Consider the following 26676-nt stretch of genomic DNA (forward strand, 5'->3'; position numbering starts at 1 on the left):
GAGGTTACTTGCTTCTTCTGAATATCAGAACTTACAATTTCTTGACTCTGAACAACTTGAGCCATGTCAGAGGTTGTTTTAAGAATTTTTCTTGAAGTCAGAGCAAGATTATGTTTTCCATCAGTAATTTCTTCTTCCTCAGGAGGTACATAAGGCTTGATAGGTTCACCAACCTTTTCTTTACCCTTGGATCTTGGATCTATCTGTGGTTGTGATCTAGCCAAAGTTTCTTCAGTATGTATCCTCTCTTTGATCACAATGCCTTTAGGTTTTGGAAGTAACTTTTTACCAGAAGCTTCAGATTTAGATGTGACTTTCTCTGATTTAAGTCTGGCTTCTTCTTCCTTTAAACTTTCCAAGTCCATCCCTGGATTTTCTTGAAGAAATAACTGTCTTGACATTTCCTCATCAAGATCTAGAAGTTCATCAGAACTTATCCTTTTACCAGCAGCAGAACTTATTCTTTTCCCAGTATCAGAACTTGTTCTGTGACTAGCTTGTCTTGATGTAAATCTTCTACCTTGACTATGACCACTACCCATTCCAGAGTTTCCTTGGTCATCTTTTCCATCATCCTGTCCTTGCAGTGACTTGTTGGTTTTGCATTTGGACTTAATTACCTTCTCCCCCTTTTTGGCATCAGCAGGTAATAAAAGAGAGATAAGTAGTTCCACTGAGGTCTGGATTTCAGTAAGTTGCGATTGCTGAGAAGCTTGATTTGTCAGAATTTGATCAATCTGAGCTTGTTGCTTCTCTTGAGTTTTCTCAATATAAGCAACCCTGTCAATGGTAGGTTGGAAGAACTTTTTCTTATCAAGTTTCCAAACTTGTTCCTGTTTAATAAAGTTCTCCTGAATCTTGTGTAGCTCTGCATGAGTGTTGGAATGAAGACCTTGTAGATGTTTAGTACTCAATGCAGTGACTCTAAGCTGGGTTTTAAAATCATCAGAATTTAACATTTTATCAGCTTTAGTCAAGTGCTCAGCAAGATGTAAAGCATTTGGAACACATGAAACTGAGTTCCATTCCTTAGTCCACTCCTGTCCTGCAGGAGTTTCACTCCAAGGTACTGGTGCATCCCTGATAACAAACTCCTTTAGCAGTTCAGACTTAGGAAGAGTCAGTGGAGGAGTATGTCCTGAAGGACCTGCTGCATCAGCATCTACAGTTGTAGCAGCTTCACCAGTATCTCCAACATTTGCAGCATCAGAACTTAAAGAATCAGTATCTTCTGATAAGACAACTGTATGAGTAGCAATGGAGGCTTCAACATCCTCTAATTGCTGATCTGATACTAAGTTCTGATCAACAGCCATATCCTGATGCTCACCTAAAATCTGATCATCATCTTGATGCAGAGAAGGTGTTAGTGATAACTCAGGAGTTTGAACAGCATCAGTAACAGGTGTTGTGGAAGGATTATTTGCTGTTGGAGCTTCTAAGAAAAGTATTTCAGGCACAACCAAGTTCTGAATATCAATTTCAGCACTTGTGCCTGGATCAACAAGAGATAAAGAAGGTAAATTAGCCTTGTCAGATACAGGTTCCTTAAATGGAGTTGATGGAGAAGAAGTGACTGGAGCAAATTCCTTGTCTTGTGAGATCAGAGATTCCTGATCCCCTTCCTTAGCTGCTTCCTCCTCATCATCTGAAACTGGCCTCTGTGCCCTCTGTTTCTTGTACTTCCTTGTTGATTTGGATTCCTTGGGAGTTGCAGGAACAGTCATACGTCTAAGCCTCTTGAGAAGCCTAGAACCCCCAATTGCAGAATCCTTCTGAGAAGTTGCCTTCTCAGCTTCATAAATCATAGGTTCTGAAGAAGGAACCTGATTCCACTTCAACATTTCGAAATTAATCTGAGACTGTTACCAAATTTTACTCACAGATAAGTTAAGTAAAGGGTTAGACTGAAAAATCAGAACTTAGACCTATACCAGAACTTAACAGTCATCAGAACATAATGTCTTAACTCGAACAAGGAATATCTATCTTAGTAAATACTCATACAAGTTCTTAGTTATGAACGTCAGAAATTAATCATCAGAACGTGTAACTAGAACTTGTCCTCAGAATTTGTGCAGAAGTGACACAATGACTGTTTATCTAAAATAACATAGACCACCACAGAAATTTCATCATTCATATGGAGTGATGTGTGTGTGCATTAAGCTAAATAACAGACAAAGAGTAAAGTCTGATCTACTTCAGTACATCTTAGAAGTAAGTCATAATTAAAATTTTGCTAAAGATCTGTCATTATCCTGAAACCTACTGATAAATGAGTTCATGCATGAGTTCACCTCTACTGTTTTTGTGCTAATTTTATGCATCTTTTGAAATTCTATTTTACAGAGGCTTCTCAGTGTAAGTGAGTCACGACTGTTTATTAGAATTTATGCTATTATCAGAGTATTTCTCCAGTAATCATAGAGTGTGAAAAGTCACCAAGAAAATATTTTGCTTTTCTAATGCATATTTACTTAATACCAGCAATGCACTTGGGTCGTCCCTTTCACATTTTTACTCTAGATCTCAAAGGAGTACCTGATATTATTCTTTGATTATTGTTCTTCTTCTTTTGATAAGTGAGGTTTATCAGCACTTAGTACATTCAGCAGTTTTACTAGAATCAGAACTTAAACAGATGAGTAGCATTATTCTAATTTGTGACTTAGTAATAAGATATACAAAGTAAACTTAACTAAGCTCAGTTATCAGAATTTGCTTGTGTCATAAGATTTCCACAGAAATAACTACTTCTTTCATGGGATCATTTGTTTATTGAAGACTAGTAGGTCAGTATCTAGCACAGTTATCCTCATAGGATAGAAGAGTTACTGAAACAGACATATCACTTATCAGAGTTTAGACACATATATCAGACAACAGTCAGTACTTGAAGACATTTATCAATTAATGCACAGAATATACAAAGAGATTAATTCTGTAAATACTGATCATAAAGTCTGATAACATAGAACAAGTTTAAGCAGATTTAGAGAAAGAACCTGAAATCATTCCAAGTTCATTTACCAATTTTGAAAAGGTAGCTTCACACAGTGGTTTTGTGAAGATATCTGCTACTTGTTGATCTGTGGGAACAAAATGCAATTCCACTGTACCTTCATCCACATGTTCCCTGATGAAATGGTACCTGATGCTGATGTGCTTTGTCATAGAGTGTTGAACTGGATTACTTGTCATAGCAATAGCACTTTGATTATCACAGTAAATAGGGATTTTGAAATATGTTAACCCATAATCCAGTAACTGATTCTTCATCCAGAGAATCTGTGCACAGCAGCTTCCTGCAGCAATATACTCTGCTTCTGCAGTTGATGTGGAAATTGACTTTTGTTTCTTGCTATACCAAGAAACCAATCTGCCTCCAAGAAATTGGCAGCTTCCACTTGTGCTTTTCCTGTCAATTTTGCAACCTGCAAAATCTGCATCTGAGTAACCTATTAATTTAAAATCTGATTCTCTAGGATACCATAATCCTAGATCAGCTGTTCCTTTAAGATACTTAAAGATTCTTTTTACAGCTGTTAAGTGAGGTTCTCTTGGATCTGCTTGAAATCTTGCACAAAGACAGGTAGCAAACATGATATCTGGTCTACTAGCAGTTAGATAGAGAAGTGAGCCAATCATACCTCTGTAATCAGTAATATCTACTGAATTACCAGTATCCTTATCCAGTTTTGTTGCAGTGGCTATGGGAGTGGATGCACTTGAACAGTCTTGCATTCCAAATTTTTTCAGCAAGTTTCTGGTGTACTTAGATTGACAAATAAAAGTTCCTTCTTCACTCTGCTTGACTTGAAGGCCCAGAAAATAACTAAGTTCTCCCATCATACTCATCTGATATCTTGACTGCATTAGATTGGCAAACTTTTTGCAAAGTTTGGCATTTGGAGACCCAAAAATGATATCATCAACATAAATCTGGATCAAAAGTAAGTCCTTGCCATGGTTGAGATAGAACAATGTTTTGTCAATAGTTCCTCTGTTGAATCCACTTTCCAGAAGAAACTGAGCTAAAGTCTCATACCATGCTCTAGGAGCTTGCTTAAGTCCATAAAGTGCTTTATCAAGCCTGTAGACATAATCTGGATGTTTGGAATCTACAAAGCCTGGAGGTTGTTCAACATATACTTCCTCTTCCAATTCTCCATTGAGAAAAGCACTTTTCACATCCATTTGAAAGACAGTAAACTTTTTGTGAGCAGCATAAGCCATGAATATCCTTATGGCTTCTAACCTAGCAACTGGAGCAAATGTTTCATCATAGTCAATTCCCTCCTGTTGAGAATATCCTTTTGCAACCAGCCTTGCCTTGTTCCTTACAATTATGCCATCACTGTCAGTTTTGTTTCTGAATACCCACTTTGTACCAACAACCGATCTATTCTTGGGTCTTGGCACTAAGGTCCAGACTTTGTTTCTTTCAAATTCATTCAACTCTTCCTGCATTGCTTGCACCCAATCAGCATCTTGAAGAGCTTCTTCCACTTTCTTTGGCTCAGTCTGAGAGAGAAAAGAATTGTAAAGACATTCATTCGAAGTACCTGTTCTAGTTCTGACACCTGCCTCAGGATTTCCAATTATTAAATCAGGTGTATGTGATTTTGTCCACTTCCTTGCAGATGGAAGATTTTCTCTAGAACTGGATGCTCCCCCATAATTCATGCTGTCTTCGATTTCATTTTCTGATGCTCCCCCTGAAACTATGCTCTCTGAGTTGGATCCTTCAGTATTTAGATTTTCAGCACTGTCAGTACTTGGCTTATCAGAACTTGACGAATCAGAATTTGACGAGCCAGATGTATGTTCTGATGCTTCTTGAGATGTGATAAAATCTTGAGTATGCTCCCCCTGCAGTGGTGCATCTTCCTTTGACGTAGTCACCACAGTTTCAATAACATCAGAGTTTAATCCATCAGAATTTACAGTATCAGGACTTAGACTGTCAGGACTTGAGGTATCAGAATATGAATCTTCATTTTCAAATCTCAGCTTATTATGATCAATGCAATCTTCAAGTCCAGTGATCTTCTTGTCATCAAAAGAGACATTGATAGATTCCATGACCACTTTTGTTCTCAAATTATAGACTCTGAAGGCTTTTGTAGAAAGTGGATATCCTACAAAGATTCCCTCATCAGCTTTTAGATCAAACTTGGATAGCTGTTCAGGATGAGTCTTGAGAACAAAACACTTACATCCAAATACATGAAAGTATTTGAGATTTGGCTTCTTGTTCTTCACCATCTCATATGGTGTTTTTCCATGCTTGTTAATGAGTGTTGCATTTTGAGTAAAACAAGCAGTCTGCACAGCTTCAGCCCAGAAATAGGTTGGAAGCTTTGCTTCTTCAAGCATTGTTCGTGCAGCTTCAATTAGAGTTCTATTCTTCCTTTCAACAACTCCATTTTGCTGTGGAGTTCCAGGAGCAGAAAATTCCTGCTTTATTCCATGATTTTTGCAGAACTCTTCCATTATCAAATTCTTGAATTCAGTGCCATTATCACTCCTCAAAATTTTCACAGAATCTTTGATCAATTTATCCAGATGTTTGACATGATCAATCAGGATAGATGCAGTTTCACTTTTTGTGTGCAAGAAATACACCCATGTGTATCTGGTGAACTCATCTACTATGACCAACGCATATTTCTTCTTTGCAATAGACATGACATTCACTGGACCAAATAGATCAACATGAAGTAGATAGTAAGGCTCAAGAATTGATGATTCAGTCTTGCTCTTGAACGAAGATTTTCTTTGTTTAGCCTTCTGACATGAGTCACAAAGACCATCAGGAACAAACACTGATTTTGGCAGTCCTCTCACAAGATCTTTCTTGATCAGTTCATTTATCTTGTTGAAGTTTAAATGAGAGAGTTTCTTGTGCCAATTCCAGCTTTCTTCAGTTGAGGCTCTACTCACTAAACATATTGCAGAACTATCAGAACTTGTTGAAAGCTTAGCTTCATAAATGTTACCACGCCTGAATCCCTTCAGAACAATTTTTCCTTTAGATTTACTAACTATTTCACAATGTTCTGCAAAGAAATCAACATGATAACCTCTGTCACAGATTTGACTTATACTCAGTAAGTTGTGTTTAAGTCCTGAGACCAGAGCTACATCTTTAATAATGACATTCCCAAGATTGATATTGCCATATCCCAAAGTTTTTCCAATGTTGCCATCTCCATAAGAAACACTTGGGCCAGCTTTCTCCACAAAGTCTGATAGCAGGGCCTTATTTCCAGTCATATGTCCTGAACATCCACTGTCCAGAACTAGAATATTTTTCCTGTTGCCCTGCAATCAAAAAGACCACTAATTATTAGTTTTAAGGACCCAGACTTGCTTGGATCCTTTGGCCTTTTTAGGTTTGTTAACATTTGCAGCGGATTTAACATCAGATTTTATGTTAACAGTTTTCTTATCAGACCTTATACTAGAAGGAACAACAGAAACTTTCTTTAAAGAAGGTTTTATTTGATAATAATCATAGTACAAACTATGATATTCCTTACAAGTATAAATGGAATGCCATAAACTACCACAATGAAAACAAGGATTTTGTGGTTTGTATCTAACAGACTGACTCTTAACTCCTGACTTTGTAGATAAGGAGTTAATATTCTTATTCTTCCTGCAAAAAGAAGCCAGATGGTTAGAACTTCCACAGTTATGACATGCTTTCCTAGGAGCATCAGGAACAGATTTATAGTTATTGCTTTTATTCACACCTTCCTTTCCATTCCTGTTTTTCCTAGGTGATTTTACCTTGTTTGCATCCTTAACATCTTTCAGCTTATGCTTAAGCTGCTTCTTCGTCATTAAGCCTATGTTAACTTCAGCTGTCTTTTCCTGTTTTAGTTTGTCAGAAGCTAATTCCTTTTTAACTTCTGATTTCTCATTTTCGGATTTTTCAGTTACAAACTTAACAGGTTTTAACTTCGGCTTTTGCTTATCAACAGGCTTAATTTCTACAGTTCCTTTTTCATTTACTCCATAGCCTAAACCCTCTTTCCAGTTTCCACTGCTTAGCAAATTTTGAGTTGTTTTGCCAGAGTTAGTCCAAGTTCTGATAATCTCTCTCTCCTTTTCTAACTCAGTTTTTAGAGATTCATTCATTTTTAGCACTTCATCCCTAATATAAAAAGCATTATCTCTATCCTGCTGAGTTTGATGAAACATGACTAACTCTTTTTCTAAGAAATCATTTCTTTTCTTAAAAGCAAGATTTTCAGAAGTTAATCTTTCACATGTTAAAGTTTGATCTCTATAACTAACAAACATGGTTTTAAGATATCTTCTCAACTCATCAATATCATCAGTATGAAAAGCATAAGTAGTCTGAGGTACCTTTGTTTCAGCAGCTTCAGAACTGCTCTCAGAACTTGATTTATCAGCATTTGCCATCAATGCATAGTTCTCCTCACTTTCAGAGTCTGAGGTGTCTGTCCAGCTTTTCTGCTTTGTGACAAGAGCTTTGCCTTTGTCATTCTTGGTCTTCTTGCAATCAGGAGATATGTGGCCTTTCTCACCACAATTATAACATTTAACATTAGCGTAATCTCCTCTGTCAGACTTTCCTCCTTTTCCTTCAGATCTTCTGAAATTCTTCTTATCAGAACTTATGCCTTTCCTGGAAAACATCTTTCCCTTCCTGAACTTCCTGTATGCAATCTTTGTGATTCCTTTCACCATAAGAGCACACAGCTTCATCATCTCCTCATCAGCATCAGTTTCAGGCAAGCTTTCAGAATCTGAGTCATCATCACTCTCAGAACTTGATGACTCAGTATCAGATTTTATGATAAGAGCTTTACCCTTATCTTTCTTTGAGGAAGGTGGTTTGGGGGATTCCTCTTCAACCTTGAGAGCAACTGTCCTTGACTTTCCTCCTTTTCTCTTGCTTCTTTGTTCCATCTCAAGTTCATGGGTCTTGAGCATTCCATAGATTTCATCAAGAGTTGTTTCATCAAGATTGTAGTTGTCTCTTATTGTTGTTGCCTTCAAATCCCAACATTCAGGAAGAGCTAACAGGAATTTGAGGTTTGTATCTTCAAGATCATACTCCTTATTTACTAATGACAAGTCATTCAAGAGTTTGACAAATCTATCATATACATCAGTCAATGACTCATTAGTCCTAGAGTCAAAGTGTTCATACTCTTGAGTGAGTATTGTCTTCCTGTTCTTCTTAACTGTTTCAGTTCCTTGACACCTTATCTCCAGTGCATCCCATATCTCCTTAGCAGTCTTGCAGTTGATTACCCTGTTTGACATTACATTATCAATGGCACTATGCAATAAGTGACGTACCTTGGCATCCTTAGCAATAGATGCTATATCTTCAGCAGTGTAATCAGTCTTTTCCTTTGGTACGGTCATTGCTGCTTCACCTGCAACTACAACAGCGAGCTTGGTAGGTTTGTGAGGCCCTTCCCTGATTCTATCAAGGTATTCTGGATCTGTTGCTTCCAGAAACATGGTCATCCTTACCTTCCATATGGGATATTCAGATGGTCTCAATATGGGAACTCTGATAGTCTCATATCGACTCTGAGTTGATATCTTTGATGATTCCTCAGTTTTGGTAGGCTTAGTTGGAGTTTCTGTGTCAGACATGATTGTGTTTGGATCTTTAACTGTATGTGTGTTAACAGATAGCTCTGATACCACTTGTTAGGTCACACTTTCACTGTAGAGGGGGTGAATACAGTGTTTATTACAATCAAATCAAACTTCAAGAACTTATGTAACAGAAAACAAACTTTATTTAAACAATAAACTCTGTTACAATCTGGAACTGTTATCTCTCAGTGATGAACAAAATATCACGAGAGCTTCTAGAGTTATAATAAATAATATTCTCGATAATGATAACACTTCTAGTGTAAACTCTATTTCTGTGTTTATATACTACACAGTTACAAGATATTCGCTAATTGATATGGAATATAATTCTGCTTCCTAAAATATATCAATCAGATATCTTCTATTCCAAGTATTCCATTCTTCACGGAATTCCTTCTTCATGCATATCTCTTCTTATGTTTATCTTGATCTTCTTAACTTTAATCAGCTACTGTCCTTATCTGATCGTCCTTCAGCACTTAAGTTCTGATATCTATCTCCTGATAACATAAGTACTGATATCCCTTAAGTTCTGACTTCCAGTACCTTAAGTTCTGACTTCCAGTATAAGTACTGATCAGTTAAGTACTGATTTGTTCTGTTCAAATAAGATCTGAAATCTAAACATAAAACATATTAGCCATGACATTATCAAATATATCTAACAGAAACATATTTATCGATCCTACACGATCCATAACGTACTAATATTCTGTAAATATATATAGCCAATACAGTATTGCATTTTGTACAGATAATCATTTGCAAACAGTAAAACTATATAGTTTCCAGAGAAAAACCTTAAAATTCATCGTGTTCTTGAAAATCAATCGCACAAAAGAAGACGATATCGAACTCCGATCCGGGCATGCAATATATCAAAATGAAACTCTCGAAAAACTCTTTCTGAATCAACCATCTAGTTTTGTGCAGAAATCAAGGTATTTCTCTTATTTAATTATTTTAATTCGTATTATTTATGGATAAAATTAGGAATTTTGTTCTGAATGTTTTTGATATTATTTAATGGCATAATCATGCATATCTTTTCTTCTTGGTCATTTTGGTATATTATATGTCAAAAACTGAATTCAATAACAGGTCCAAATTGTGGTTTGATTCTCGGGATTAAAAACTTGGGTTTATGTTCTTGAATATTTCTAATTCGAAATTGGGGTTTCAATCTCGTTAATTCTGGGAAGAATTTGTTACTACCAATGTACTCAGGACATTTCCAGGAATCGATGCATGATTTTTACTTAATTTAGTAGCGATTTTAATCAGATCGGAAAAAAGAACAACAACGGTGTTCTTCATTTCCCGGCCAAAACCCGGCTAATTAACTGATGATTTGTGAATTATGATTGCATAAAACAATTGCTGGAAGTGTGAGGGACAAATCTGCACACTTTGGAACCGTTCTGGGTGATTTTCAGCCACCTCCAGCGAGCTCGATGGCGGCAACCATGGTTGCCGGTGGCGGAGGGTGGGGGTGGTGGTGAAATTGCAATTTCATCACCCACCTTTCACCTTACTTGCATTTCAGTCCATTCACTTTAAAATTATTTCAAAAATAATATTTTTATTATTTTAAAAATCAGAAAAATTGTTTATTTAATTATTTTAAATTCAGAAAATTGTTTTAATTATTTATTTATTCAAAAATAAATTGAAATTATTTTATTAATTAATTTTAATTAATTTTAATTATTTTAATTAATCGATTGATTTATTATTAATTAATTAATTAATTTAATTAATTATTAATTAATTTTAATTGATTTAATAATTAGATTTTAATATTTATTTTTGATTTAAAAATTTTGAAAAATAGTTTTGAGCCTTAAAATAGTATAATTATTTTCAAGGCTCAATAATTATTATAAAATTATTTTAAAGTTAGATTCTGGTGTTCGAACATTATTATTTAATTATAAAATGATTCGGAGGCCCATTTTAACTCCGAAAAATGTTTAAAAATTCATATTACATACCTGGAAAATCATTTTGACCCCGAATCTTCTTTGAAAAACTATTTTAATTGAATATCTTGCGTGTTATGTGCTACGTGCTATCTGATTGATGTGTTATATGCCTATGTGGTTGTTGTTTGACTATTTTGGTCATAATTTTCAATCCGTAAATCGGATTTGGGTAAAACGAAGGGTAGATAAAAGCTTATGACGTCTATGTGATGATTAGAATAATATTAGATTGAGTATTGATAGATGCTTGTAATGAATATTTTAGCGTAGAAAGAGAAGGCAAGTGATTGACGAATAGAAGCAAGGCATAAAAAAAAGAAAGAAAGTGATTGATTAGTAGAACTGTTAGATGAGTACAAGTAAAGTTGAAAATCATCTATGATAAGGAAAGTCCTTGTTAGGCACAAAGAATGTGCTAAATAAATCACGCAAGTATACGTGTTCGCAAGTAATATAGAATGATTTCCAGTTCGTTCCCACAGAGACTCTGAATAATTATATTTATTTAACACTTACTCACCAATATATGATTATTCCTCAATGTCAAGACAATAACAATTAAGGTTGGTAACTAATAATTACTACGAGAATTAAACACTTAATTTAACAATATTAAACACACATAAGATCCTGACTTCATTACTACTTCATTCAATAGTTATTGTTATTACCCTTAGCATGTAATGGTGATGATATTAATCGAACAACACGAAACTGATAAATGCTAACTTTCGTTGTACGAATACCATTCTACGAAGCATCCACAATTAAGATAGAAGTTGAATAGGCATCAATTATGTTGAGACCCTATATGTCTATAGAATTTGACAACATAACAATTTAAGCGCAAGTTATACATGATGATTACACAGGGAAAATAAAACGGTTAGAGTTTAATCACTAATCATGCATACAATACATGAACCTATGCTAGCATGGAAAGTTCTAAATCTCAAGATTCATTATCGCTTCATAAGGGATTAACAGGCTATATTACATGTTCGCGACGCACATAAGACGAATAGGCACAACCTATACTAGATATCATACAGTCACCACATACCAAGGTATTAAACAATTAACTAAAGAAATCTATAGTAAATCCGCCAGGATCCCGTGATCATGATTATCCCATAATAGAACTCATCGTCATCATGGGTTCATATGAAAGCATTATAATAACACAACGATATAAACTAATAAAAATACTTAATAAATAATGAAGTACGTCACAAGAGTATTAAGGTTCAAAGCATAAAGAAAACTAGCATCCCAGTTACAACAAATTAAAAGAATCACAAGATAAACGTATGTTTCATCTTCTTCATTATTGCGTGCTAAAATGGTCTTCTCAATCTTCTTGTCTTCGCTCTTGATTATTTCCTCTATTCTATATGAAGAAAACGTCTTCCTATAAGGTTTATATAATAACCCAAGAGAACCAGCGCTAACAGAAGCCCAATTATAATAGAATTAATAAAATCCAAATTCTAAAATTCCGTCCGCAGGCGGTCGCCTACTGTCCCCAGGCGGGCGCCTGCTAGCGCGCGGCCGCCTGCTCTCTCCAGGAGGACGCCTGCTACCCTTCTGGAAAATATTTTATTTTACTTCTGTTTTTGCTGATTTCTTCGCTCATCTTCCCTAGACTGATTCCAAGCACTTCCTTAAGCTTTATTTGATGAAAACCACCTATCTAAGCAAGTTATACCCTGAAATGCAAAAACACTAGAAAACGCGTCAAATACACAAAATTCTCGAGTTCAAGACACCAATTCAGGCTGTTATGAGACGCTCTAAGTGGTATAAAATGCCACTTATCACACCCCCAAACTTGAATCGATGCTTGTCCTCAAGCATCACAGACTCAAACTCAGAATAAAATATGCATGAATGCAACTATATGAATGCAGCGATCCCCATCGCGAAGACTAAACCAACCAACACATGACATATCAACAAATGCAATTAGGCGACTAAAGATAAATCAAATCACGCAAGCTAACATACAACTAAAAGCGTGGTGTGTGCGAATGCTTAACAGATATGCTTCGAAACTAGATCAATCACCATAACTTAATTATCCTCAAGGAAATCACAAGCTTATATGAAGAATATGTTCTAGACACAAAATGATTTATAACACTTTAAGATTATTGGATAGCTGATCCCAGACTATAAAAGCCTTAGGTCACTAGGCACAAAGTCCCCTAAGAACTTAATAACTCGAATACCAAAGAGCTCACTCGTGATCAATTGCACATTAACCATATTTTTTCTTTCTTTCTTTTTTTCCTTTTTTTTTAATTTCTGAGCAACTGTGTTTCGCTCCATCTTGCTCAACCCTAGACTACTTGTATACAATACGAGCCGGCTACTAGCCATTTGACGCCTAGCCACAACTAGTAATGAATTCCAATTTTTTTCCAATTTTTATCTTTTCGTGTCTTTTATCATTACGAGCCTATCATGCATTCTATGCATAAGCAATAGATTAACCTCAAAAACCATCGAACCATGACAACAATCTAGCCCTTAAGCATACTCTAAGACTTAGTGATATTACAAGTGTTTCTAGCATGCATGCCAACCTAACAAGATTCAACATCACTCTAACGCTATCACTACACTCGCATCAATATCATATATTAATCGGTAAAGCAACACAAAGGGATCATGGTATATGCATGAGCTATATGATATGATAATTAAAGCTATAAAATAAAAAAAACTATATCTATATAAAAAACTATATGGCAAAAATATGCAACTATATGACTAAACTATCATGAATATGCAACTACATGACACACACATAAATATGTTCCTTAACTACCACCCCCAAACTTAAAATCTTCACTGTCCCTAGTGAAGGTAATAGAAAGGAACACAGGGTATACCTACTCAGACGAATCATCACCATCATCATCACCCTCAGAGGATGGAGTGTCAGGAGGTGGATAAGCAGAATCCTCACCATAAACGGGCCACTGGATGTTAGCTCCAAAGCCTCTAAATGCAGTCCCAAGTGCTTGGGTGAGCTCCTGCACAAACCGACTCTGTGACTCATACATCGTATTCATCCTCCTCGAAAGCCTCCTGTACTGGACATCAACCAATCCCGAACCATCTCCTCCCTGGGCTCTCGAAGAGCCTGCTTCTCCCTGAGCCTGACTGGGCCTAGCCATGGTAGCACCAGCTGCTGGATCTCCTCCTGGAAGGTGATACCCCAAACCATGTGGCTCGGGCTCTCCACCCGTCCACTCCTGCATTGCATTCAAAGTCGATGAATCAATAGGAGCGGTCGTCATCTGCAGCTGCTTATAAGACGGTCACTGGACTCCACATGCCTTATAAAGCTTCATGACAATAAAGGCATACGGGATAGAGTACTGCGATTTCCCTCTCAAAAACATCAAAATCCGTTGGTAGATGTACTCACCAAGGTCCAGATAATATTCATCATTCAGAATTCCCCATAACAACCTCGCCTTCTCCACTGTAACCTCATGTGAATGCACAGAAGGAAGAATATTAGCACACATAAATGCATTCCAAGCACGAGCATACATGTTCATCGCGACAGTAGGGAAATTACGATACTCATTGGTTCCCCTTTTGAACTTCCACACTGTGCCCGGCCGACAGAGAGTAGCAATAATCAAGTCCATATCAAAGTCCTCAGGGGTCTTTTCATTCCAATGCTCCTCTTGTGGTTTCCTTTGTCATTGTCCAATTATCTGGTGAATCGCCTCGGGCTGATAATCAACAATAAGCCCACGAACAACAAGAACCCATTCTTTTCGGCCTTGGCATTCACATAGAACTCGCGAACGATACTCATTGGAACCTCCTCAAGTGACTCGCAGAATGTAATCCATCCCTTCTCAGCAATCATCGGTAGCAAATCACTATTCCTCCCTAATGGCAAGAACCCCCTCTCCCTCATAATAGGCTTAGTCAGAAGCTTGGTGTACTCTTCTTCAGCAGCCCCATCCAACAATCAGGGCCTCACAGCAGTATTCCTCGAAGAATCAGTAGCAGTCGGGTTGGTGCTGCTGCTACCCACAGTTCGTGATCTCTTTGGGGCCATGAAAACTGAGAATAAGAGTTGGAGAGTTTGTGTTTGGTGTGTAGGAAAGATTTTGTAGAGCTGAAAGTGTGTGGGATGTGTATGTAGAGGTTGTATGTATTTTTAGGGTAAAATTAGGGTTAGAATTTGATTAGGAGTGGGGATTGTGGCTAAGTATGGGGAGAAGTCGTGGGTTAATGGGTGATATTACTCCTGTGAATTTTGTTTTTGTTTTGTTTTTTTATAGGCTGAAAAACAATTTTTCAAAATTCAGGGGAGCAGGCGGTTGCCTGGCACCAGCAGGCGGGCGCTTGCTAGTGCACGCCAGCCTGATCCTAGCAGACGGGCGCCTGCAAGGATTCTGGGAAAAAAAAATCTGCCAACTTTTTTCGGATTTTTTTGGGTTTTTGAATAAAGTACTAAATTCTGAGGTGTTCTATGGTCTCATATCTTGGGTTGCCTCCCAAGAAGTGCTTCTTTTACGTCATTATCTTGAAGTGGAGTTATACGATTAAGTTGATAATAAAACATGCGCTAAATAAATCACGCAAGTATATGTGTTCGCAAGTAATATAGAATGATTTCTAGTTCATTCCCATAGAGACTCTGAATAATTATATTTATTTAACACTTACTCACCAATGTATGATTATTCTTCAATGTCAAGTCAATAACAATTAAGGGTGGTAACTAATAATTACTACGAGAATTAAACACTTAATTTAACAATATTAAACACACATAAGATCCTGACTTCATTACTACTTCATTCAATATTTATTGTTATTACCCTTAGCATGTAATGGTGATGATATTAATCGAACAACACGAAACTGATAAACGCCAACTTTCGTTGTACGAATACCATTCTACCAAGCATCCACAATTAAGATAGAAGTTGAATAAGCATCAATTATGTTGAGACCCGATATGTCTACAGAATTTGACAACATAACAATTTAAGCGCAAGTTATTCATGATGATTACACAGGGCAAGTAAAACGGTTAGAGTTACCCACTAATCATGCATACAATACATGAACCAATGCTAGCATGGCAAGTTCTAACTCTCAATATTCACTGTCGCTTCACAAGAGATTAACAGGCTATCTCACATGTTCGCGGCGCACATAAGAAGAATAAGCACAACTTATACTAGATATCATACAATCACCACATACCAAGGTATTAAACAATTAACTAAAGAAATCCATAGTAAATCCGCTAGGATCCCATGATCACGATTAGCCCATAATAGAACTCATCGTCACCATGGGTTCATATGAAAGCAAGATAATAACACAACAATATAAACTAATAAAAATACTTAATAAATAATGAAGTACGTCACAAGAGTATTAAGGTTCAAAACATAAAGAAAACTAGCTTCCACGGTTACAATGAATTAAAAGAATCACAAGATAAACGTATGCTTCCTCTTCGTCGTTGTTGTGTGCTAAAACGGTCTTCTCAATCTTCTTGCCTTCACTCTTGATTATTTTCTCTATTATATATGAAGAAAACGTCTTCCCATAAGGTTTATATAATAACCCAAGAGAACCAGCGCTAACAGAAACCCAATTGTAATAGAATTAATAAAATCCAGATTCTAAAATTCCGTCCGCAGGCGGTCGCCTGCTGTCCCCAGGTGGGCGCCTGCTAGCGCGCGGCCACCTGCTCTCTCCAGGAGGGCGCCTGCTACCCTTCTGGAAAATATTTTATTTTACTTCTATTTTTGCTGATTTCTTCGCTCATCTCCCCTAGACTGATTCCAAGCACTTCCTTAAGCTTTATTTGATGAAAACCACCTATCTAAGCAAGTTATACCCTAGAATGCAAACACACTAGAAAACGCGTCAAATACAGAAAATACTCGAGTTCAAGACACCATTTCAAGCCGTTATGAGACGCTCTAACTGATATAAAATGCCACTTATCAGTCCTTCTGAACCTTTCTTCGAGATATGTTGCAAATATTTCTGAACTTTCTCATAACATGTTGCTAGTATTCAAAATAAATCTTATTTTACATTGTAAGTGCTTAAACTATTCAACCTTGAACCCTGATCATATCATTGAACTTGAGTTGTAAGCTTTATTTCTTGTAAACCACCAACGGTTGATTTCCCAAATATTAAACCATACCAATACAATGCTACTCTACAAATACATACACACCATAAACCAAGTATTTCAACATAATTTCTTGAGCATACGGAAACTTATACACCCTGGAATACCCTATCACATACAAGATCAATACCTTGTAGTATCATTGAACCATTGTTCTTCAGATACTTGATTCTTCATCAGGCTTGAAGATGTTCTTCATACTTACACCTTGATACACCCTGGTGATACCTGTGAAATGTTTTATGCTCTGAGATAAATGCTTTATCAATGTTAATTATGATTCTGTTTTCTTAAATTGTAATGGTTATCCTATTGGATTGTTTTAGAATTGGATGGTTTTATAAATGTGGACCAGATTCGTGGTCATATTCGGCCAATGCGTGCCTTGCATCCAGTATATAGAGCAAAGCCGGGAGCCTTGCTCGGGGTTAGTGCGTGACTGATCAACAACCTAACCTTGGTTTTTAAAAATGAAAATAATATCCAATTCTATTCATTGCTTATCTAGAAACTTGATTTTTATGAATCATTTCAACAGATCTTTGTTGAACCTCAGTTATGGCTATTATGACTTGCTGAGCTAGTTAGCTCACTGTTGCGAATCTGTTATGTTATTTTATAGTTGAAAAAGGAAATTATTGGTAACGAGGATTCCCAGTCCAGTGTGTGAGCTAGGATTCCAGGATAAGCTGGACCGAGTTAGCATGAGCTTTATAATGTAGATGAGTTCTGTAAGATTGTAAGAATGATATCATTATCAGTTGTAAGCGGAACTAGTTGGGATTTAGTACGATGTAATAAAAGTTAAGGTTGTGGCTTGTTTTCATACTTTAACCTGTTGCGATCCACGGTTATGGTAAGAAGGGTCTTTGCATATATTACTTTCATAAGCAACTATTTACATATTGAGTGTGTGTGTGTTGTGAACCCCAAACTTCTGACCCGAGTTTGGAAGGCGTCACATGCACCCACCCTGATTCTCTTTCCCTGAAAGTGATATTAGCGGATTCCCCTTTAAACACCATGGGCGGTCTATCCTCCAAGCTATAAGTGTTAATGCGTGGTTGGTATCTCGCCTATCTGGCATGTTTTTCCAGCGCCCGATTACTATCGCCAATAAATGAATGTCCTCCAAAAATTGCTCTAATGATTCCAGCTCTCTAGAACTTAACATCTGATGGTTTCTCATCAATTTCTACTCATAGAGGATGCCTTTTATCTTTCCCTTTCTCATCACTTCCCCTTCATCATTCCACCCTATCGATCGATTCTCCCAAATATCCAGCCTTGATCAATTCTTCAATTTCATCCTTTAGGTGATGACATTCGTGTGTATCATGTCTGGTAGATTCATGGTATTCATAATATTTCTTCTTGTCCATACTTTTCCATAAAGTTAAACACTCCGGCTTCTTGAAGATTCCCCTATCCTTGTTTACTTCAAATTTATGATCAATAGACGCCGCCAAAGATATCGATGGTGGGCTTCATTTTCTTCGCATGCTTGTAGCATTTACCTTATTGGGACTTCGAGCATTCCGTCGATACTCTAGACTTGTAGATCTATTCCTCCTCTTTACACGTCCTTTTGAGTTGCTTGTGTTATCATTCTTTTTGGTCTCAGCAAGCGATTGCTCAATTTCCTTGAAGGACTCAGCTTGCGCAAGTACGTCAAAAAATTACATATGGTCTTTCCCTTGCAAGTGTTTCTAGAAATCTATTCACATGCACATACCAGCTATAAGAAAACTTTTCAGTGTCCCATCCATTGCACCTCTCACCAAGGTAGACTCTGCATTGAACCTCTTGAAGTATGAAGTCAAGCTTTCTCCTTCTTCATGTTTTATATTTTCCAAGGTGGTAATAGGAGGAGTATACTTCACAACAGCTTGGAATTGAGTCAGAAACAAAGTTTTCATTTATTCCCACGACGTGATAACTGTTGGAAAAAGTTTCTAAAACCACTGCTCAACACCTTCTCTAAAAGTGGCTTCCAAAAGACGGCAACGTGCTAAATCAGGTACTTGATATATATCCATTTTAATGTTGAAGCATCCCAGGAATTCCACGGGGTCAGAGTTTCCATAAAAATGTAAGTCATTGGTCGTGTTCCCGTATCCAGTGGTAACTGCGCTTTCCTTACAACAGCAGAGAGGGGGATGGAGCTTGCACATTTGCTGTAACCCTTCCTCCTTCAAGATGGTTGAGCAACCTCTTAAGATCATCCACATTGAATGTTCCAACTCCGAGGATGGTTTGAAGATTAGGTTGTTGGGGTTGGTGTTGGTCCCCTGGGCACCCCTCATGTGTACCGGTGGATCTTGCCGCCCCTCGTCGTGAGGCTGCATCTGTGATGTATTACCATCTTGATTTTGAACCTCCCCTTGTACATGAGGTATCTCTTGGTCACATCTCTGAGCCTCACCATTATTTTGGAAGCTCTCTTGAATTCGGACGCCGTCTCCGCCATGAGGACGCATCCTTAATCCATTGCCTGTAGCGCTGTGAGAAGCTATAGGAATAACGATGGGAGCTTCTCCAACTGAGGGTCCGCCCTCACATCTTCCATGATATGGCGCCCTTCCATGCTGATATCTAATCCTTCCCCTTCCATTCCTTTGATAACCCTGACCATAATTTCCAAATCTTCCACGTGGTGGGGCATGCTCGTGTTCGTGGTGCCATACCATTTCATCCCTTGGGTATGTAGGGGCACACACGTTGTGTCATGGGGACTCACTTCTCCATCGTGTGCCTCAATCTGGTAACAACAAATTTTGAGGTTTCTCTCCGGAATCAAGATCTGTGACAATGGTTCTTCGTCAGAAAATCAAGCGATGTATGGTGTTTGTGTGTTAATTGGTGACTAAGATTGATTAGTATTAGTGGTGGCTCCTTATCAGCTCTCCACTTTTAACTCTTCTTAATGTGCCTATGTACCCTTTATATAGGGATCAAGCCTGACATAGTTCTTTGGGAACAAGAAATCTAATGGGCTTAGACGTCTCATTCTTAGGCCCCGTAAGTCCCTCCACAATCCATCTTCCGCTAGCTTTGGGAATGTCCAACTATAAGACCTAACCGCGAAGGCCCAAAGCTCGTCCATAATCGTAGGACTTCACGGATAGTGCATCTCCCTACGCAAGGTTAACACTCTGCTATAGCTATCTCCTTTGATTTACGAATGCAGGTATAGCCACGGTTCACCCCAAATTACAGATGCATTTTTGTCTCTCGAATAGGGATAATCCACCAGATAAGCTTTTGGGTGCAAAGTGCAGGATCATTTCAAAGTTCTTCAATGAGGATACCCATTAAATATAAGAACAGAGCTCCCAAAGCACACACCAATAATTACCCTGCATCCCCAATAAGGACACCCATTGAATACAAGAGGAGGCCTTCAATCATCAGGCATACCCCTGGAGTCCTTCAAGATTTTCACGGACATTCCCCTCCTTGACCGAATCAATGAGGAAATTCTTCAAAGAGTACATACAACAAATATGTTAGCAAAAATACCTTCCATTTCTCCCTCCATGCTTGCCTTGTCCTGACGTGAAGACAAGCCCAACTATCCCAATGAATCAAAAACCATGCATCTTCAAAGGGCAGGACGCGTCCACCCCTTGTATCCCCTCGTGGAATGCATACATTCTCCCTTCCTTTATGACTCAAACATATAGACAGTCCATATCATGAATTTCATCTTATGAGGGTGTATCCTTACTCTACAAGGTACACCGATTACCATCTTACCACCAAATGACTCATATTACTCACTTCACCCACTGCAAGGGAGCGTCCTAAAAATATGGTGTTAGTGTGTGCCCTAGAGACAACACTATTATGTTTATGTTACGAGAAATTTGGATTATTAATTATGATTTTATGGATTATTATTTAGTAATTTATTATATCTTTATTTTTAGCGATAAAATGTTAGATTAATAAATGTCCTTGGAATATGATATGTAAATATATATCTCTAAGTACGTGACTTAGAAATGAGATTATGAGAATAGTATTGATATTACTAAAGGTCATCAGTCAAGTATTATTGTTAATGGATGATAATAAATACATTGAGACTAGTGTGTTTGTTGACTGATGATCATATCTCATTGATCATAGGTATGATTATACTAAAGTCAAAACATTGGCACATGTATTAGATACATGGTGCTGGATTGAACTGTTGCGAGATACTACATGTTTATAGTGTCATAAGTTAATCCTTATACCTGAAGTCATTATATTTCTATACGAGAATTAATATACTTTGATACTATTGAAAATTATCCTTGGCCGGGTAATAATAAAAGTAGACATTGGGTATATTATGAATCATATTAGAAATATGAATGATCTAGATGTGATTTAGCCCTCATATATTAAAAGAGTGATATTATTGGCCTCTTAATTGAGTAAGACTATAAAATGCATGACCGTGCTCAACTACTGATTTCTTTAATAGTTTACTCATTGATCAAGGAAACAAGGATTAAACGTTAACAGAGGATGACACAATGCATGCCTCGAGTTTGATCTATAATATAAGGCTAAAGGGATTATATTACATTATACATTATTCACGAAAGGTTTAATTGAATCACCAATTATTATTATTACTTGGGTAGCAATGATGTATTACTAGATGCCACTCATTTTTTATAATTTTATTATTATAAAATAAAATTATTTCCAACCTAAAGAGTCACAGACATAGAACGTTTAAATCAGAGTGTTATTTAAATTATGAATTTAAATATTTTATTATTGGTTAATCTAATTTAATTATTAAATTAATTAAGTGAGGCTTCATTATTATATTAGAATTCGAATTTAATAGTAATAAATAAAACCCGAAATTAGAATGGGTTATTTTCAGAAGCCCATTAGGTTTAGGGTTAGGCCTTAATCCTCTATCCCCTATATATACATTAAGATGTGTATTTTTAGGGTTAGAAGTCATATAATTCGTTTTTGAGAAAAACCCTAGCAGCTTTACATTTTAGAGAGGCTAGAGAGAGAGAGAAAGAAAGAGGCAAGCTAATCGCCTAGTACCGGTTCCGGTGATTGTTGGATGATCATACGTTCGTGTGGATATATTTAGAGAGAAGATCTTTTCTATGAGGAGTGCTTCTGTGATTCATGAAGATCAGGACCTCCATTACTAACATACGGAAAGATTTATTTGAGGTAAACATCTAATCTCCGAATTAAATGTCTTGTTTCGCATGGATCCTACGTTTGGGGTTTCGTTTTTCATATTTATTTTTTATTTTTCCGTTGTGTTTGTGCCACGAATCCCAACAATGGCATCAGAGCTACTTGCGAAATGTTTTAATTTGGTTGTATATTTACAATCTTGATATATGTGAGCATGTATATGATTTTTGTTGCGTGTATATGCCTGCATATATGATTTTGAATATATATATATGAAATTCATGATATATTCTATAATCATGTAATGGTTGTATGTATCGTTGTGTGTGTATATACGGTATATTTTGTTTTTATTATGGAGACTGTATATGATACGAATTCTGAAAAAGCTGAACAGATTTGGTGAAATCTGTGTCTAGTGTCCGATTTTTGCAAATGATTTTTGTTTCCCGACTAGAATCGGGTCACTGAGCAAGACTGAAAACATGTCGTTACAGGCCTCGAAATAACGATATTTAGTTTTTAGAAAGCTGATTTAAATTTTTTGAATTTTGGTAAATATGTTGTGTTTGATTATATAATCTAAACTTTGATATGGGATACCATGTTAAGATCATAAGTATTCTATTATGTGTCATGTGATAGTATGGTGTATGGTTATGGCCTTAAGACCCTTTAGTTAATGATTTTTTAATTATGGTGTTGGTTTCAAAATACGACTTGCATGTCATTTATTCTTTGTAATTCATTTATCTCGAACGTAACTCGAGTTATTCTTGTAATTGTATTAGAATTTTTTTTATTCTATGTAATTATTAATGAAGACTTGCAAGTAAGAAGGTGGTCCGAAAGAGAAGGAGCAACTATGGAAGACAGAAGAATGAAGACTTGTAATTGTATCTATATTATTCACCATAGATTGACCTTGATCCTTTCATTAGCTTGAAAATGATCACATAGGATAAAGGCCATAACCAAGCACATTACATACCGCACTTTATATATTGATGTATGAATGTATATGTAGAATAGTTAATGATGCATGCTTTAATTAGATTAATCATGTATGAATGTATGTATTAGATACGTCACCCATACCATGCCTGCTAAACAAGATAAAATCTGTAACGACTCAAGATTTTAAAATTTATAAATGATTATGAGATTCTTGTGTTTATGAAACATGGAATAAAATACGAATCTTCTTTATTTCTAACATAGGGAAATTTTGTCAAAAACGGGTTCATTGAACTTGTAAGGTTGTGGGTTGTAAGCAAGACCGATGTGACTCCCTCACTACCTGGAAATCAAACCATTGACGAGTATTGATTTGAAGTATTTTAATCAAGGTAAAATTAGGAATCTCTTTATGATGAGATCATGATCATTTTAATACTAACAAAACCCTAATGTTTTTATTAAGTTGTTTATATTCCTTCCAATATGTCCAACGCGTTAACTCCTAGATCGATAAGGAGTGGGTTTGCCCGAGCGAATTACTCCCATCTATCATGGGGCGGCATGTTGAAGTATATGATACTTTTTAGACCTTTGGATTAGACTTAACTAAGTTACCACAATAGGATTGTGAACTTAGAGGCATAGAGTTTGGTGAGATTTATTGGATAAATACGAACAAATGTTGTTCCACTAAACGATCCAAGAGTTATATAGTTGATATAATCGATAAATATTGTCTACCTAAATAATCTTAATTTGGGAGAAAACCAAAGCTGACCTAAGATATGATGAAATATGGATCTTGGCCCACTAGAAAGTATATAAAAGATATTCTTTCCGGATTAATAGTTAGGGCTATTAATTTGATAAAAATAGTGGGAGATATATTTTTTGAATATTTATGAATAATCACTTAAACATAATTTAATAATCACCTATAGACTAATTTATATTATGCATTTTAAACATTGCAGATATCAAATGGAAAACAATTCAAACAACTTCTCTGTGCGATCAGTCCTTGAGAAGGACAAGCTAACAGGAACAAACTTCCTTGACTGGCAGAGGAACTTGAGGATTGTCCTCAAACAAGAGCGCAAGCTCTATGTAATAGATATTCCTCACCCTGCACCTCTTCCTGAAGGACAATCTCGTGCTCAACATACTGTTTATCAAAATCATATCGATGATGACACAGATGTTCAATATCTCATGTTAGCGACCATGAGTGCTGAACTTTAAAAATAACATGAGAATATGGATTCTTATGATATGATTGAGCATCTTAAATGTATGTTTGAAGAACAGGCTCGTCAGGAGAGCTTTGATACTTTCAAGTCGTTAAACGCATGTAAGCAGGGAGAATATGATCTGGTTGGACTGCATGTTCTAAGGATGATAGGGTATACTGAGTACCTTGCCAAATTTGGTGCCCCGATTTCTATGGAGCACCAGATTGATCTAATTTTGAAATCTTTAAACAACAGCTATTCTAAATTTGTGATGAATTACAATATGAATGAGATAGATAAAAACCCCACCGAATTGTTGGCTATATTGAAAATTGTTGAGACCAGCATTCAGAAGGCGTCCCATGCTCCCATGTTAATGGTGAATAAGGAGAAGGCCAAATAAAAGGGTAAATTGAAAGGAAAGAGGAAGATAGGATCTAAATCTAATGCCAATCTGAAACCTGATTCGACTAAGGCTTTGAAGCCTAAAGGTGGTGTTCCAAAGGTTGGTGATTGTCACTATTGCAAGAAACCAGGTCATTGGAAGAAGAACTATCATGCTTATTTGGAGGATCTGAAAAAGAAGAAGGTTGTTATTGCTGCTTCTGATTCAGGTATTTATGTTATAGAAGTCAATTTGTCTAATTCTACATCTTGGGTATTAGATACTGGATGTGGTTCTCACATTTATATAAATGTGCAGGAACTGCAGGGAAGTAGGATATTGGCGAAGAGAGAAGTTGACATATGAGGGGGAAATGGAGAAAAGGTTGCTGCTTTAATTGTAGGGACTTATCGTTTATCGTTGCCCACTGGGCATGTTTTAGAACTAAATAACTATTTTTATGTGCCTATAATTTGCAGAAACATAATTTCAGTTTCTTGTTTGGACAAGAAAGGTTTTTAGTTTTTCATTCAGAATAATAGTTGTTCCTTTTCATTAACTAATGTTACCTATGGGGTTGCATGTTTGTTTAATGGTTTATATGTTCTTGATTTAGATACTCCTGTCTATAACATAAATAATGATAATAAACGTATTACGATGAAAGACTCAAATTAGACATACCTTTGGCATTGTCGTTTAGGACACATAAATGAGAAACACATTTCCATATTACATCAAGATGATTACTTCGATAAGTTTGATTTTGAATCATACGAAGAATGTAAATCTTTTCTCATTGGCAAAATTACTAAAGCTCCTTTTACCGGACAAGGTGAAAGGGCCACCGAATGATTAGGACTTATACATAGTGATGTTTATGGTCCAATGCGTACGATGGCAAGAGGTGGCTTTTACTACTTTATTATATTTGCTAACAATTTCAGTAGATATGAATATGTGTATCTTTTGAAGAATAAATTCATTTCTTTATAAAAGTTCAAAGAATACAAGGCCGAAGTGGAAAAGAAAATAGGGGAAGTATAAAAGTTCTACGATCAGATTGGAGGAGAATACTTAAGCCTCGAGTTTAAAAGTTTCTTGAGGGATTGTGGTATCGTATCACAGCTTACTCCTCCTAGAACGCCTCAATGGAATGGAGTTTTTGAGAGGAGAAATCGTACCTTGTTGGACATGGTGCGATTGATGATGAGTCTAGAAGATCTTCCAATAAGTTTCGAGGGTTATGCTCTAGAAACGGCTGCATATACACTAAACCGGGTTCCAATTAAATTAGTTCAAAAGACTCCATATAAGATATGGACTGAGAAATGTCACAACATGTCATTTATGTAAGTATGGGGATGTATAGCATTTGTGAAATGCTTGGTTTCTGACAAGCTAGGACCAAAATCCGATAAATGTTATTTAGTTCGATATCCTGAAGAAACTAAAGGGTATAGTTTCTGTAATCCTAACGAGAACAAAGTCTTTGTTGCTCGAACCGCTGTATTTCTTGAAAAAGAGTTACTTTCCAAGAAAAATAGTGGGGGAACTATAGATCTCGATGAATATCGAGTTGTACAAAATAACATTGAACCAGAGTTAGAAAGTGGGCAGGATTTACATCAAGATGATCCTTCTCCAGAAATACAGGTTGTTCATAGATCTAGTAGGGCTCGTCATGAACCAGAGAGATATTATGGATTTCTCTTGACTCAAGATGATGATGTAATGCTCATAGACAATGATGAGCCTCTTACCTACCAAGAAGTAATGAGCAGTCCAGACTCCGAGAGATGGATAAAGGCCATACAATCCGAGATGAAATCCATGTATCAAAATAAAGTATGGACTTTAGTTGATCCACCTGAAGGGGTAAAACCTATAGGATTCAAGTGGGTTTTCTAGAAAAAAATTGATATGCATGGTAAAGTACATACCTATAAGGAGCGGGTAGTGGCAAATGGTTTCAAATAAATTCATGGTATAGACTATGATGATACTTTTTCACCAGTTGCTATGGTCAAGTCCATCAGGATTTTTCTAGCAATAGCTGCTTACTACGACTATGAGATT

At 36.5% G+C, this 26676-nt stretch overlaps 1 protein-coding gene across 1 annotated transcript; it reads left to right on the plus strand.

Annotated features, from left to right (window-relative positions):
- Positions 1-24237: 24237 nt before the first annotated feature.
- LOC141660467 (uncharacterized) lies at positions 24238-25119 on the plus strand. The gene is made up of 3 exons (XM_074467453.1): positions 24238-24584; positions 24916-24981; positions 25077-25119. The coding sequence occupies exons 1-3, from the start codon at positions 24238-24240 to the stop codon at positions 25117-25119; spliced, it is 456 nt and encodes a 151-aa protein (XP_074323554.1).
- Positions 25120-26676: the final 1557 nt, after the last annotated feature.

The sequence above is a fragment of the Apium graveolens genome, chromosome 5, assembly GCF_009905375.1.
Source record: "Apium graveolens cultivar Ventura chromosome 5, ASM990537v1, whole genome shotgun sequence".
Classification (NCBI taxonomy): domain Eukaryota; kingdom Viridiplantae; phylum Streptophyta; class Magnoliopsida; order Apiales; family Apiaceae; genus Apium; species Apium graveolens.